This window comes from Mustela putorius, unplaced genomic scaffold, assembly GCF_011764305.1.
Source record: "Mustela putorius furo isolate JIRA1106 unplaced genomic scaffold, ASM1176430v1.1 tig00000695_pilon_pilon_pilon, whole genome shotgun sequence".
Lineage (NCBI taxonomy): Eukaryota > Metazoa > Chordata > Mammalia > Carnivora > Mustelidae > Mustela > Mustela putorius.
This window is the reverse complement of record NW_025421447.1, coordinates 4951805-4968131: the sequence shown is the minus strand read 5'-3', so window position 1 is coordinate 4968131 and position 16327 is coordinate 4951805. Positions and strand designations below refer to the sequence as shown.

General features: G+C 46.7%; 1 protein-coding gene across 1 annotated transcript in view; it reads left to right on the top strand.

The window, feature by feature from the left end:
- UBE2G1 (ubiquitin conjugating enzyme E2 G1) overlaps window positions 1-14679 on the top strand; it is a 94074-nt gene extending 79395 nt beyond the window's left edge. Inside the window, 3 exon segments of the mRNA XM_045083412.1 lie at window positions 455-633; window positions 4296-4417; window positions 11667-14679. Coding sequence (XP_044939347.1) covers window positions 455-633; window positions 4296-4382 — 266 coding nt within the window. The 3' untranslated portion in view covers window positions 4383-4417; window positions 11667-14679.
- Window positions 14680-16327: the final 1648 nt, after the last annotated feature.

The following is a 16327-nucleotide window of genomic DNA, read 5'->3' as shown; positions in this document are numbered from 1 at the left end:
GTCTGTGTCTGTTGGCTCTGACACGTGCATCCTGTTTGGTAAAACCTGCGGTCTTCCTGAAAGGTGAACGGGGTCCATTTTGGAAATCGTCTTCTGTATATATTCAGTGTTTTATAAAGGACTGCGGGAGCCAGGGCCACGTCTGTAATAGGTACTTTATGTGTAACCATTTTATTTTATTTTATTTTAAAGATTTTACTTATTTATTTGACAGAGAGAGATCACAAGTAGGCAGAGAGGCAGGCAGAGAGAGAGAGGAGGAAGCAGACTCCCTGCTGAGCAGAGAGCCCGATGCGGGACTCGATCCCAGGAGCCTGAGATCATGACTTGAGCCGAAGGCAGCCGCTTAACCCACTGAGCCACCCAGGCGCCCTAACCATGTTATTTTAAATACTTTTTTTTGTTTTGTTATTTTAAATACTTTAAACAGTACTGTTACTCTCTAATTTTGCAGTTGATAAAAATGGTGATGTATGCATTTCCATTCTTCATGAGCCCGGGGAAGATAAATACGGTTATGAAAAGCCAGAGGAACGCTGGCTCCCTATTCACACTGTGGAAACCATCATGATTAGTGTCATTTCAATGCTGGCAGACCCTAATGGAGACTCACCTGCTAACGTTGATGCTGCGGTAAGGTGGTCATGCCCGAATCTCTCCTCCCCTTCCCCTACACTTGATGACGAGTGTGTGTGTGTGTGTGTGTGTGTGTGTGTGTATGTATCTATCTGCAGATCGATTTACATACAGTTAAGTTTCTCCTCAATCTGCACAAAAATAGTTATAGATGTAACTGATCTTTACCCCTAAGTACTTGAACCTCATCTTTTAGGAATGAGGAACCTGTCTTTCATAGCTATAAACACTCTTCCCCTGAGATTCGCTGGTTATGGAGATGTTGTTTTCCCCTAACCTGTTTGATGAGTCTGTCGATGCCCTGGCTCTCCACGTGTGCGTACTGCTGTGGCCTCTTCTGAGAGTGCAGACATCCTTCCTTGTAACCACAGCACAAGTCTGCCTCCAATAATACTGTCGCATGCACAGGTGTGTGCTCCAGTATTGTTCCTTGTATCTGGGTTTTTGTTTTCTTTTTTTTTAAATCCAGAATCTGGGAAACCCGCATTTCATTTCATTTTGTGTTCTTGTAGGGTTTTTTTGTTTTGTTTTGTTTTTTCTAAGATTTTATTTATTTGACAGAGATCACAAGTAGGCAGAGAGGCAGGCAGAGAGAGGGGGGGAAGCGGGCTCCCCGCTGAGCAAAGAGCTGGGCTGGATCTCAGGGCCCTGAGATCCTGATCCGAAGGCACAGGTTTAACCCACTGAACCACCCAGGCGCCCCTTGTGTTCATGTTTTATTAGTCTCCTTTACTAGTAGTCTAGTGCCTCAGCCTTCTCTTCTCCTTTGAAAAGCCTTTCATTCTAATTCTCATTCTTAGAACTTTTGTTAGTATGTATCAAAGCCAGGAGATGAAATTCACTTTGCTACTAGCCTGTTACATGGGTGACTAACCCTGGGGTGAGTTCGTATTTAGTCTATGTGGGAAAACACTAGTTCGATAAACTCTTTTTAAATGTATGCCTTTGATTTTTTAATTTAGTGATCAAATTGAAGTAAAAAATTGACAGAATGCCATCCTAGCCTCTTATTTAGTGGAATGTCAGTCTGATCACTGTCAGAGACGTGTGAGGGAGAAGGAATCCTGGTCATCATTTTGAGTGAGAACTAATTTTTGTTCACTTTGATTCGTGATCAGCTATACCTCTTTGCAGTAACATCAGAACTGACAAACTGTATCTTAATCTTCATGAAGGTTAAAGTTAAGGATAAATTCAGAGCAAGTATCTGATGAATGACTGCAGAAGTCACTTCATCTTCCAGGCAGTTGGGTCCTGGAACCATAGGCCTCCTGAGGAAGGGCCGTCCTGGCCTGATGCTGTGTGGAGCTGAGCCGTGCAGATGGGACTCAGATCTGCACACCATGGGCTGTGCAGCACCGTTCCGGTTGTCGCTAGAAAGCCGTTGCTGCCCTTGCTGAAATAACCAGTCAGTCGTCCCCTAGTTAAGCCACGGTTTCGTTTACCTTTCATGTTTGCATTGTACACCTTGCCATATTTTCATAGGTTTTCTGTTTGTTTTTCTGACCTCTCAGTCAGTGAAAGCTACTCCAGGAAACCTGCATTTTTCTTGGTGATCCCTCTCCTGGACTCCTCCATCCGTGGGCTCTGGGTTAGGTCGGCTCAGCTGCTGCGCAGCTGCCTTCCTTGGACTTGCCCTTCCTGCTCTTCTGTTTCCCAGATCCCAGTTCCTTTTTCTGGGTTGACTTCTTCCTGTTTTTGTACCTCATCTGAGAGTCGTGCTTCAGGAAGGCTGGGTGGGAATGAAGACCTGGGTCCTTACCTGTCTGGAAGGGTTTATCCTGCCCTTAGCCTTAAGTGACAGTTTGTAGAATTCTGGAGGAGGAGTGCAGATTTCTCCAGAATTCATCTTTTCACATTTATTGTTGCTGACGAGGAAGTTGATGTGTCGCTGATTATGGGTGCTTTTCTTTCTTCCTCTGTTTTCCCTGTTCCCTTCAGATTCTATTCTGATTCTTGGTCTTTGGAATTTCATGTTGTTGTGTAGAGTTTAAGATATTTTCATTTCTGTACGGTATCCCCCCTTCTCTGTGAGGGGTGTGTTCCAAGACCCCTGGCGGATGCCTGAAAGCAGTGATAGGTACCAACCCTATCTGCATTAGGATTTCTTCTGTAGGTACATACACAGGATGAAGTCTAGTTTATGAGTTGGGCTCAGTGAGAGGTTTACAGCCGTAACTGGTAATGAAATAGGGCAGTTAGGATGGTGCACTGTGATGAAAGTCGTGGGACTGTGGGGCTCTCAGTACCTTGGTGTCCTGCGCACGCGCCCTACTTGTGAGGGTGTGACAGGGTCACGTGCCCGCAGGGCGAGCGACTCAGCCAGCAGTGTGGTCTGAGGATGCTGTTGACCTGCTGTTACGTCCTATGGGGGACTGTCTGCTCCTGGACAGCCCGGGGTCGACTGGGAGACAGGTGAGCCCACAGGGGCTGTAGCTGCGGCTGGGGGGGGGGGGGGCTCCTGGGGTCAGTGTGTACTTGCAGGGCTTGAGCTCGTGTGCAGCGTTCTCTCCTCTTGTCTTTCATCAAGTTCTTATTGGAGTGGTTCTCGCTGCTTCTCTGGTGCGCAGTTGTTGCCTACACTGACTCTTGTGTTCGGTTTCACCTCCACGGCTGCTGACTCTAGTCCCTGGTGGATGCTCATTTTGGCACTGTTACTCTTAATTTGAAGTAGCTTTTTCTTTTCTGCATTGATTATCTTTTTCATAAAATCTTGTCGCTGTTTGACGAAGTTAATAGGTCTATCTCGTGGGAGTTCTAATTAAAATTTTCCAAGTTATATTCTGGTCATTCTCTGAGGCCATTGTTTTCTTTTGTGTTTCTTCTGTATTTTGAAGACTGCGCCAGAACCCGTGGGCTTTCCGCACAGTGCTGTGCGCGTGACCCCAGACGACCGGACACACAGGTCCAGGAGAGCACGTGCACGCACAGAGCGCCTGCTCGGCTCAGGTGTGAGGGCCCGAGCCTGCCTGAGCCCCAGGCTGAGAGGCAGTTCCGTCCTCTGCTCCCCACTAGTGGCCCTGTGTCGAGAGCTCTTCATATATGCGCGCATCTGTGCGTCGTAACGGTGGTCACCGTTTCAGGAGAGCCTCTGACTTTTGGATGTGGGTGGGAGGAAAACGCCAAACTGTGGAGCTGGGCCTCTGTGTCCAGTCCTGCATCTCAGTGACAGTCTAAACTCTGCCTGCTGCTCCGTCGGCCCTGCCCCTCCTTGCTCTGGTTCCACAGAGACCTCTGTCCTCTGCTGCATGCTTCATGCTTCTGCCATCTGCTTTTGGTCTTCTGGAAGAAATTTTGCTTTTCGTGTTGGCTCGAATTTCTGGAGCCTCCGGAGGGAGCCCGCAGCCCTTCCCAGGGCCTGAAGAGCTAATGTGTAAGGCAAGACCGCCTTTTCCAGTAATGAGAACCGTCTGTGTTCTTCATGGAGTTCTTTCTTTAGGAGAACCGCACCTGCACAGGTGACTTGCGTGAGTGATTTCTGCTCTTAGGTCGCAGCAGAGTCTGCAAAAGTATTTGACTGCTTTTTCCGACTTACCAGCTTTTCAGCGTTTTTAAAATGTGCATGTTGCCAAAGTGATAACATTCAGAATTAAAAGTTGTATTTGAGATTTTAAGAAGAGCTTGGATAAAGTCACTTCATGTTACTTTTGTATCTACAGAAAGAGTGGAGGGAAGACAGAAATGGAGAATTCAAAAGGAAAGTTGCCCGCTGTGTAAGAAAAAGCCAAGAGACAGCTTTCGAGTGACATTTGTTCAACAGCTATAACTTCATTATTTCAGGGTGAGTTCATTTTAAAATCCTACTCTTTGCCTTGTGATAAATGGCATATACGTTTTTTGGGAATTGTGTGATTTGGATATTTGAATTGCCTGATTTCACTAGCTTCATTTTTTAGCGGGAGTGTCCAGTGGTCTGTTGTTGTTTTCTCAACAGAAACCGTGTAGCCCATCGTGTTTTGCTCCAACAGACTCCGCGTCTTCATCTAGGTAGTTGTGTTACACGGGCTGGCGTGGGGTCGTGATCTCTGTTTTTTTCACTGACAGTGAGAGACGAAAGTGCCTATTTCTGTGTGGTTTATAGCAAAGGATGATTTGAATTTTCATTTCCTAATTTTTTTTAAAGGAAGATTATATTTTGTAATGAACTGGCAAGACCATTAAACATCATCTTCCATGTTGTTCTTAATTTTTTTTTTTTTTAAGCTTTTATTCATTTATTTGAGAGACAGGCAGAGAGAGAGAAAGAGAGCAAGTGAGCAGAGGCAGAAGGAGAAGCGGACTCCCAGTTGAGCAGGGATCCCAATGGGGGACTTGATCCCAGGACCGTGGGATCATGACCTGAGCCGAAGGCAGATGCTTAACTGACTGAGCCACCCAGACGCTGCTAGTTTCCATGTTTTCATTGGTCTTTATCTCCCTGTTTATTACTATTAGGGCCAGTAGGACAGTTCTCTCTCGTGTCATACACTCTCTCAGGTTGTACACCGTGTCCAGAGGCTTTTATTGCACCCAGTATGGAGTCTAGGATAGATGGGGACACGGTGGGGACCACTGACCAAATATGTGACATTTTAGTTATTTGGTTTCTTTTCTTCCTTTTTTTTTTTTTTTTTAAATGTTGGGGTGATAAAATTATTTAGGATTTGGAGCATGTAAAGGATCATGAGTCATGCTGGACCTGCCGCCTGTTTTACCCCACGTTCCCCTCTGCCCCAGCCTCCTCTCCCATGCCCAGTCTGGGCTTACCACGGTTTTCCGCTGTCCCTTCATCCGGTTGGTCCGTCCTAAAGAGTGTTCCCCCGGCCTCTGAACGCCGTGCATGGAGCTGCCATGCACTGCTCCCAGACTTGTCCTGTCACTGGCCTGTGTTGGGTCTGGTTGTACCAACTGTTGTCACTGTCATGTGAGACCTCAGTCGCTGAGTCACCATCTTGCCCTCGCTGCTGACTGCAGTTGTCTTCCGGTGTGGGGAGAGGTCTGTCAGCCCCATGTCTGCTTTGTGTCCCTGCCAGAGCGGGTGTGGAGAGCTCTCTGGCTGTGTTTGTGGGGGTGGGGTTACTGAGTTCGGGTCTGTGCACATCACTTTGAGTGGATAATGCCAAGTTGTCACCAGAGTTCTGCATCTATTTTCACTCCTTTTCACAAGGATAATGTTCCCATTTACTCCAGAGCTGCCCCGGGGAGGAAGAGAGGACACAGGGGAGGAGTGAACCCTCCCTCCCATCCCTTGGATGAGCAGCAGGACCACATCTGAGCCACCAGACGGCAAGACTCTGTGCACTGCTCTGCCTTAAGGCCAGAGGGATTATTGTAGTCTCTAGCGCTGTGTTCCAAATTACCTAAAATCCTCGGGCTTAAAACAGTATTTTTTTTTTTTTAAGATTTTTATTTATTTATTTGACAGATCAGAAGTAGTCAGAGAGGCAGGCAGAGAGAGAGAGAGAGGAGGAAGCAGGCTCCCCGCTGAGCAGAGCGCCCGATGCGGGGCTCGATCCCAGGACCCTGAGACCATGACCCAAGCCGAAGGCAGAGGCTTTAACCCACTGAGCCACCCAGGCGCCCCAAAACAGTATTTTTAAAAAAAGATTTTATTTGAGAGAAAGTGAAAAGCACAAGTGGTGGGGGGTGCGTATTCTCTCCAGTGGTTAGTCAAGACCACATGTGGAATAAGAGATGGGCCCAAGCCGACTGCGTCCTTGGTGGGTTTCATACCACGTCTCACCTAGGCTTCCAGCCATCACGGCTCCTGCCATGTTGCATCTTTCTAACCTCTTGTGTGGCCGCAAGCCTGCATAAGAAACACTTGGCCCAATCCACTGCAGGGCTTTTGGAGCATGGCCCCCCCCACCAGCAGGTAGCCTTACCTTGTTAGCCATCTCCGGTAAGGCAACAGATTAAGTATGAAAAACATAGCTATTGTAGAACAAAATAAGGGAGAATTGCAAGGCAGAGAAGGACTTGTTAGGCACAGGAAACACCTGAAAAAGAGAAAAAACCGATCTGTGTCAAAACTGAAAACTTGGGCGCCTGGGTGGCTCAGTGGGTTAAGCCGCTGCCTTCGGCTCAGGTCATGATCTCAGGGTCCTGGGATCGAGTCCCGCATCGGGCTCTCTGCTCAGCAGGGAGCCCGTTTCCTCCTCTCTCTCTCTCTGCCTGCCTCTCTGCCTACTTGTGATCTCTCTCTGTCAAATAAATAAATAAAATCTTTAAAAAAAAAAAACTGAAAACTTAAATATTATGACAGACTTTTAAAAACAATAGACTGGGAAAAGATCACCGTCCACCTGATGTTCTGGATTGTATCTAGAATCTACACCAGCTTGGGCAAATCGGTGAGAAAACAAGTGGTACTAAGGAAAATCACCTGCCTCGGTACTGAAGAAAGCTAATTGTTACGCATGTGAAAGATAACTGTGTTTGTAATCAGAACTTGGAGGGTACAGGGAGGTACCATCACATGGACTGGGTTGTCAGAAATCAAAATGTCCGAGAAACCCAAGTGCTGTTGAGGATCTGGGGAAGCGGCGTCCTTGAGGTCGGGCGAGAGTGCAGGCGTGTTGGCGTTGGAGAGCCATGGCGTTGGGCATGCTGTGTGTTGTCGTCACGAGGCCCGTCAGCAGTGTGCGCAGCTGGGACTGATGCAGCGGAGAACTACCTGCAGCCCGCTGTGTGCGTGGTACAGGCTTAGCTGTAGGTCACTGGGTGGTTCAATCTCAGGAAATAGTCTTGAGTAGGAAAATAATTTGCAAAAAAGAAAAAACAGCATCAAGTAAGGTGCTGTTCATGTAAGTTAAAAGTATGTACTTGCTCTGTGGTAAAGAGCTCTCTCTCCTAAAGCAGGGACTTGAGGAAACACACAAAAGTCGCAAAGATTGCAGTGGCACTTAACTTTGGGAGGAGGAGTGCACTGGAAGCAGGGGCTTTGCCTTGTCCCCTTAACAGTTGGCTCGTCTTCTGTCCTCCCCTCAGGAAACTAAACTGACCGGGACATTGGGGACAGCGTGTTGGCCCCAGTGGCTTCACATGGTGTTGATTCTTAATCTCTTTGACTTGACACTGTTGACAGTACCTCTGGAAGTGTCTTCCATCCTCATGCATGCAAGCTAAGGCTCTGCCCCGGTGCCTTCTCAGCCCAACTGCTCCCTGCCTGCCTCTTCATCCTGCCCCTCTTCTGTCCTCACTCCTGTTCCCAGCTACAGGGACAAAGCTGGCATGACAACACTCTGGAGATGGAAGCTTGTCCATGTGAGGAAAAGTAAGTCCTGTCATGGCCCCAGTTCTGTTCCCAGATGGGTCAACCCCTGACACACGGTGGCTTCATCTTCAGAGATGTGACTCCTCCTGACACTCACGTATGCGTCGGGCGTGGCGTCGGGTGTGTAATAACGTCTCGTCGGTGTCAGGCTTGTGATAAAGTCTCATCCGTGTCGGGCATGTAATAACGTCTCGTCCATGTTGTGTAATAACGTCTCGTCGGTGTCAGGTGTGTAATAACATCACATTCGTGTCGGGCGTGTAATAACGTCTCGTCCATGTTGTGTAATAATGCCTCGTCGTTGTCGGGCTTGTGATAAAGTTACATCCGTGTCGGGCGTGTAATAACGTCTCATTGGTGTCGGGCGTGTGATAACATCTGTCCATGTCGGGCGTGTAATAACGTCTCGTCGATGTTGTGTAATAACATCTCGTCGGTGTCAGGTGTGTGATAATGTCTCGTCCGTGTCGGGCGTGTGATAATGTCTCGTCCGTGTCAGGCTTGTAATAACATCTTGTCCGTGTTGTGTAATAGCGTCTCATTGGTGTCGGGCGTGTAATAAAGTCTGTCCATGTTGGGCGTGTAATAACGTCTCATCCATGTTGTGTAATAACATCTCGTCAGCATCGGGCATGTGATAATGTCACGTCTGTGTCAGGTGTGTAATAACGTCTCGTCCGTGTCGGGTGTGTGATAACGACTCGTCCGTGTCGGGCGTATAATAATGTGGGCAGAGACGAGTACGTTTTAAAAATGTATCACGACTCGTCCCTGTCGGGCGTATAATAATGTGGGCAGAGACGAGTACGTTTTAAAAATGTAACATGGTTTTCTGATACTTCGCTAGTTCAATATGATTTATGTGTATCAGTGTGAGAACATAGGTCAGCTTTTTAACAGTGGCATATCATTAAGGATGAAGGTTTGTATTTTGAAATGGGAGCTGACACCAAGAACAGCTGGCCTGAGCACATGTCCGTTCTTGTGAATGAGTATTGGTTCCTTTCCTTCCATTTGCACAGGTGGTGTTGTCTTGGGAGAGTGTGGCATATATGGCATATGGCTGCCACGGGAGGGTCCTGCTGAGATGGGAAGGCCCTAGAGTAGACAGGACGTTCATGTAGAAGGGCCACGTGTCGGGGCAGAAGGAAGAAACAGGAACCTGTGGGCTGGCTGGTCACAGGAGGGGAGCCAGACTGTGTAAGGTACTTTGGGCCTCAGAAAGGAAGTGGCTTTGGGTGGTCATGAGGGCCCTGGCAGGAAGCAGAGGGGCACCGGGGTCCTCTGTATGGAAGGTAGTGGGAAGCTCCCCCCACACAGGGACTGCTCTCGGTGGAGAATGGTTGAGATTACTGGAACATTTATTCCAGAGTGTGGAATTCCTTGTACTATTATCCTTAACATCAAAAGTGGTTTTTATTTGGAAGCATGCTTGCCTGATTTGTATTTTTTTAGACTTAAAAAATAATTAAGTTGTGTAGCCGCATAGGAAATTCATTTGATTCTAGTTTTAGAAATAAATAGACCAAGGTACCAATGTCCTGTAGAGGGAAACCATCTTCAGATTTGTAGATTAAAAATAGGGACTAATACGAAGTTTTGAGATAAAAAAAAAAATAAAGTTATTTCATAAAGACATACAATTGAAAGAATTTCAATTAATATAAAATGTGTGTGATTTTAGTAACAGGCCGATGCGGTTGGAGATAGGACAATGCACAACTTTTGTCAGTGACGTCGGAGGTCAGCAGCATCTGTTTAAATGGACAGGGTGTGGCCAGGAGAGTGAGTCTCACATTTATCTTTTTAGAGAAAAGCCGACAGACTTGCTTTTCGGTACTGAACCTTTTGTTCATGAGGGGAAAATGGATTTTTCTGTTCCTGCTGAAAAAGTTAATGCTATTTAAAGCTGGGTTGCTTGATTTTAGGTGTTTAATGACTTTGAGCAGTCAGTCCCCTCTGGAGTATTTTCTTTTTAAAACCTTACAAAGAGACCGTTTAAAATGACTGTTTCAGAGCCCTGAAATTTTGTGTTCATGTCCTCGGGGAATGATTAGAGTCTCTGTCCCCAGCTCTCCTTCAGCCCTGAGAGGTTAAATGGCCAGGGAGTAGTTTGGGTGTGGTTGATCGAGTCCTTGGGAAAGCATTCAAGTAACATCACCTAAAAACTACATGACGCCTGTTCTGTGATGGCGTTTCTTCATTTCAGTAACGTCTTTCCGTCTTCCAACAGAACATCTGCACACTTTGTGTGTCTTTGTGCCAGTGGAAGATCCCGCTTCTGGGGACGGTGATACGCGCGTTTCTGGTGCACTGCCAGCTTTGCCAGGGCTGAACGTGTCAGCTGGCACAGCCCCTTTGGAAGGAAATTGAGCAGTCGTCCTGCCTCGCAGGCGCTATTTTTGTGCCCAAGTCAGGGAAATGGGCATATGCAGGGCCATGCATGGACAGGCCCGCTGCTTGGTTTCTGTCCACAGCAGAGCTGTGATATGGTTGAACTTGGGTGCTGATAAATTAGTTCAGGACATTGGAAGACACACTCTGGTGTGACTTAAATTTTTGTCCTAACTCTGAGTACACCTGACTTATTTGTTAGGAGCTTATTATGTCCTTGGAGTCTCCAGCCACCTTCTCTTCAGGTTCTTGGTGCCCAGCAGCGTGCTTGGCAGACAACAGGTGTGTGAGTTTCTGGAACGCCTGGACCGGAGAGAAGAAGACCGACACTCCTCCCTGCTCCCCCCTGCTGCCCTGTGTGCTCAGAGCACACAGTAGAACAGGAGCAACTCTGAATGGAAGTCCAATCATTAACGTAGACTTTTTTTCTTAACTTGGACCTAATTTTTCTCAGTTTTTGAGCAGGAAACCCTGCCCTTATCAGCGGCGTCACCTTGTCTCAGTTACCCTGTGAAATGGGGGAAGTTCCTTCGTGTGATACCTCTGAACACTGCACCAGAGAAGTTTGTTTTTAGGTAGACGGGGTTCTTGACATCTGGGCTGGCTGAGGGCAAAAGACTGGCCAGACGCAGCATAGTGGAAGTACCTGTACTTGGAGTAGACGGTCTGTCGCGGGCAGCCTCACGTAGAAAATGGGTTTAGACTGAACCTCTGGGGTTGGATAAAATTTAACAAGTTGGGAAGTGTGGCAGTCTTTTTTATTTTTTTATTTTAGTATTTTATTTATTTATTTGACAGACAGAGATCACCGGTAGGTAGAGAGGCAGAGAGAGCGGGGGAAGCAGGTTTCCTGCCGAGCAGAGATCTGAGGATGCTGGGATCATGACCTGAGCTGAAGGCAGAGGCTTTAACCCACTGAGCCACCCAGGTGCCCCGAAATGTGGCAATCTTACGTTGTTTTTCTGAATATCCTTAAATCCTTAATAAATTTCCCAATCACATGACTTGTAAGTATTTCTGTGTTTGACTCTAGATTCAATATAAGTTGAAAGACATTTGGGATATTGAAAATGATGTAAAGTCGGGAATTGCCATAGAGCTATCTGTGCCGATAGGTAGAAATGCTGTACCTCTGTACCGTCCAGCATGGTAGTCACCAGCCTTATTGAGCACTTGAACGAAAATGTAAATTTCATTTATATAATTTAAAACTGAAATAAAATGGCCCTACCTGGCTGCCATGTTGGATGAGCACAAAAATGAGCTTAAGTTGAAATTAAGAGCTTGTTTCCGAAAAACTAGAACAGAAATAAAAATGTCTGACTGGTTGATTCTTTTGTGATTTGTAAATTCATGATGTAATGCTGTTGTTTCGTTGCAGGTCTCCAACTGAGAAACATGGCACTGTTTTCCTGCACTCTACCCACCTATTGCTGGACTTCTGTTGTAACAAGTTGGCGGACACTGGCTGGAGCTGGGCTGCAGTAGAACAAGCCAGTACCGTGCTGACAAGAGCCTAACAAGTGCCAACTTACAGGGGATTGCGCAGTTTGAATTCTCATGAACTGTTTTAGCCTTCAGGAAGACTTGTAAAGACCTGTACATAGCACAACATGATCCGGATAATATATATACCATTCATGTACATCCACCAATACACCTTGTACCAAATAATGCTCTCTTGTAGTAGGACAAGAATCGTGTAAATTCTCAAAGATTTTAGCAGGTTTTCTTTCCCTATTCATTGTTTCTTATCAGTTTTAAAAGACTCCTTAAAGCATGTCAGATGAAAAACAATTAGGATTAAAAGTTTCCATTTAATTTCCTTTAAACCATTGAGGCTTCATTAAACTCTTTTCACTTACTAAACTTTTGTATCTTCTTTGTTTTGACACACTCCCTTTTGCTTTTCTCTCTTCTCTCTGCCGGAAGGTTTATCAAGTCATTTAGTTCCAGTACTGAAACACTTAGTAAGCAACTACTTGATTTTGACGAGGACTTCAGAGCATTGGTCATCACTAGGTGCTTGTCGTTTTGTGCTCTGGTTGCACCGTCTCTTGGATCGGGTGGAACAATACCACATTTTGGCTGTTGAGAGCTCTTGAACTCCGTCATCCCTGAGAACAACAGAGAGTTGGTTCAGAATTCAACTTACTGAAATTTGCCCCAGACAGAACAAAATCTGGTTTGGTTTGGCTTTTGCCTTCCCGTTGGTCCCTGGGCGTTCAGGTTGGATGGATTAGTGTGCACGGCTGCAGGCTTTCTGCTTAACTCGTGAGTTTGCTCTTACAGATGCTGTGGACCCCCCATCCCCTTCTCCACGGTCCTCCGCGTTTCTTTGCCTCTACTCTTCTGTATTGCAGATTTTTCTCACTTATTGTACAAAGAAATGGCGATGTATATTTTCATGTAATTTGATTTTGGAATTCTGTCACCTTATGTAGTGAGTTCTTCCAAAATATAATTTTTTTCCAATAATCGTCAAGTTGTTGACTTTTATTGTATTGAATGAAGGTTATAATACTGAATGCCAGAGAAGTGCAGTTTAGAAAAATCTCAGGTTGATTCCTTATGCAAACAGACTTAATACTTGAAAATCCCATGGCCATGGCAGTGTATGTACTGGGCTCTATCTAGGTTCTTATGTGGGTCTCAAAGCATTCCAGGGTGTGAATGCTTTGCTCTCTGATACATCGATTCTGTCACTGACACCGTGCACTTGGATTTTATTAACGTTTGAGCATAAGTGTACTTCATATCATGTCTTCTAAAGCAGCTTCAGGAAGTGATGAAGTGACCGTGTGCGGTGTGAACGGCAGGCCCAGGTTCCCCTGTGTTGGGTGTGAGGTTGGGGCTGGGAAGTGTAGTAGTTGGCGGGCAAGGGACAGAAACGGAAGCAGTGCCCAATGGGACACGGTTCTGTGAGGACCGGCGCGTCTCTGGCCTATGGGGCTCGGAGAGACACTCTGGCCGAGAGTGAAGGGTCCCTACGAGTTGCCCATCCCTGCGACTCCATATGTCCTTCTTTCAGCAGAAGTAAAATGGTTGAGGATGTAGACGCAGCAGAGAGTGATTTTTCTGAGTCCGTCTGTTCTGCACTCTGAAGCATTGTAGGGACCCATCAATGTGTAATGACTGAACGTGGAAAGTGTTTGATCCCTTGGAGCTGATTTTCTTCAAGAACTTCATTTTGTGACTTTTCTTACTCAGAGGCTGTAAAACTTGTTGCCCCAAAGTGCTGGTGCTGCACAGCCTCCTGGGATCTGAATGCAGTCCTTTTTACTCTCAAATCAGAAACTTCACATGGTTGCAGGAGGCGGAACGGAGTCTGAATTTTGCTCTCCTCTTGGCTGTGATCCTGCTCGTGGTCTGTTGGGTTCGAACCTGGGGTTTGAGTCCTCAGGGAGCAGCCAGTGACCTACTCACTCAGGGACAACTCTCACTGAACCCTAAGTGCCACTTTCATGCAGGTACTTCGGTGTGACCGTGTATGTTTTGGGGCTAGATCTAGGGGAGTGGAAGGGGCGAGCCAGGAACCAGTGCCCCTCCCTTCGCGCTCCTTTCCACCTGGCGCCCTGGCGTGCTGCATGTGGACACACGGGCCTCAGGAGGTGGTGTGGCCTGTTCTCTGCCAGGGGCGTCTCCCGTGCCTTTCCCCGTGTTCATCTGACAGTGAACTTGACACCTCCATGTTTGATACTCAACCACTCTCAGGTGGCACTGATCCAGGTGGCTTTTGTGCCACCAGTGTCTCATCACTAGTGTGAGGCGAGTCCTCTCTGCTTTAGGAAAGGATTTTTCTCCCCAACTCTGTGCCAACTATCAACAACATCTACACAGTCTTATGGGTTTTAGAACTGTTGGCTGTTTCTTAAATTGATTCCAAGTTCTTGTAAAGGCTTATAGATCTCAGTCTGTGCTCATAATGGGACGGATGATCTCAGTGGCTTTCTGGCCTCTCTTCTGTGAGTTTAAAATCCACGCAGGATTGGTTTCCTTGTCATCACAAGGCAGTCTCTTTGTGAGGCGATGCCACGAGTTCTCTGATCACTTGGGTGTCCTGGTATCTTCAATGGCCTTCATTCTCGGGTGTGAAATTTTATTCTGTGTGCTCACTCACCCCCTACAGATCACATTTTGGGCAGTGTTGCCTGTGTATCTATCTTTGCCCGTCTGGTCTCCAGTTGGTGGAACTACCTTCTTTGTACCTGCCACACCGCCCAGCATCTTTGAAATTTGACACAATGTTGCTTCATTCCAGCTGTTTTTAGTTCTGTAACTCCTTGATTGTATTTAACTGTGTGAGTTCTGTTGTGATGTTTGCTGTATTGTAAAGCCCCTGCGCCATGTGGTGGGTGCTCTGTAAATCAATAAATGATGACTTAGAGGCTGTATCACGAGCTATTTTGGTTTTAGGATGCAGGTCTCAAAAGCAACTTTGTGGGATTATTTCTAAACAGCACATGATACCAAAAGGTCCACCGGGGAATGTTGAAAAAGAATTCTTCAAACTGCATTTAAAGGAGGAAAGGGGGTGGGAAGTTGACTTCCAACCTGATGAAACAGTCTTAAAACTTCTAGGAGGGGGCCAAGCACTCTTTCTCACCAGCGCTCTGTGCCTGCTGACTGAGGGCATTTTGAGGGATTTCCTCTTTAGCCGGAACTGGCTCTACCACAGACATAATGAGCCAGAAGGCGAAGAACCCAGACTCGGAAGGGAAGCGGGCCAGACCGCAGGCACCATCTCAAGTGCCACCGACCCTCCTCTGCACAGACTAGCAGACTGGATACCTGGATACCTGCCCAGGGTCACTGAGTCAGTGAAGGGCAAAAAGAGACAAGACTGAGTACTTTTTCCTTCCTTCCTTTCTTTTCTCTCCCCAAGAGGACGCTGCCATCGGGCCTTCCACCCTGCACCCTTACACACAGCTCTGTCACAGCGGGGAGGTCGTATTCACTGGGACCTGCGCTGCCTGTTGCCGTGAAGGCCTCCTCCTTCCAGAGAAAAGAACGAGAAGCCAAATCTCTAATCAGAACTGAGTTAGAGACAGAAAGTCCTTGAAAGTGGATTGGAGGTCATTATCAAAATCTAATTTTCCTGATAAATATATTTGCAATAAATTGTAAGAGTCCAGATGATGTTCCTGAACCTTAGATGCCAGTTTTTTGGGGTTTTTTGGTTTTTTAAAGATTTTATTTATTTACTTGATAAAGATCACAAGTAGGCAGAGAGAAAGGGAAGCAGGCTCACCGCCGAGCAGAGAGCCCGATGCGGGGCTCGATCCCAGGACCCTGAGATCATGACCTGAGCCTAAGGCAGAGGTTTAACCCACTGAGCCACCCAGGCACCCCTTTAGATGCCAGTTTTATGCACAGTCATCTGCCCAGGGTTTTAGCAATAAGCGCAAAGAAACAGTGTTGGACTAGGTCTGCTGTGTGCAAGGCTCTGGGCTTTAAGGAAGGACCCCCTGGTTTTCCCCTTCACCCTCAGAAAGGCCTTCCCAGAGGACTGCAAACCCCAGCAGGAATACAGTTTGCAGAACAAATTATTTCCAGGATAAGGTATTTTTGGTTATTCAGTTTCAGATGTGTGTAACATGAATGCCAGGGTAGGGTTAGGGTTTTGGTTTTGTTTCATTTCACTGGACCAGCATGTCCCACAGAGCTGTAGTAAGATGAGAAACGATGTGAATCCTATTCACACCGGCAGAATAAACCACAGGAGAAGGAAAAGACTTTCACAAAACAGCAGACAGCTCTTAGACCAAGGTTCCATACAGAAAGTCCTAGGCAAGACCCTTGATTTTTCTCCCTTCCCAGCAGTATCCCGTTAGAAATAAGTGTGGTTGTGCTGTGTGTTCACAGCGGCATCTCCTTCATTCCTAAGGAGCCCCAGAGATCTCATTCCTATTTCTCAAGCTTCTGCTTCGAGGCAGGCTTGCGCAGGTGTGTCTCCTAAGGGACCTAGCTCCTTTCTTACAAGGATCTTCCAAAGTAATGCTTTCTCACACGGAAACACGTGCAGGTCAGTGTTAAAACTGT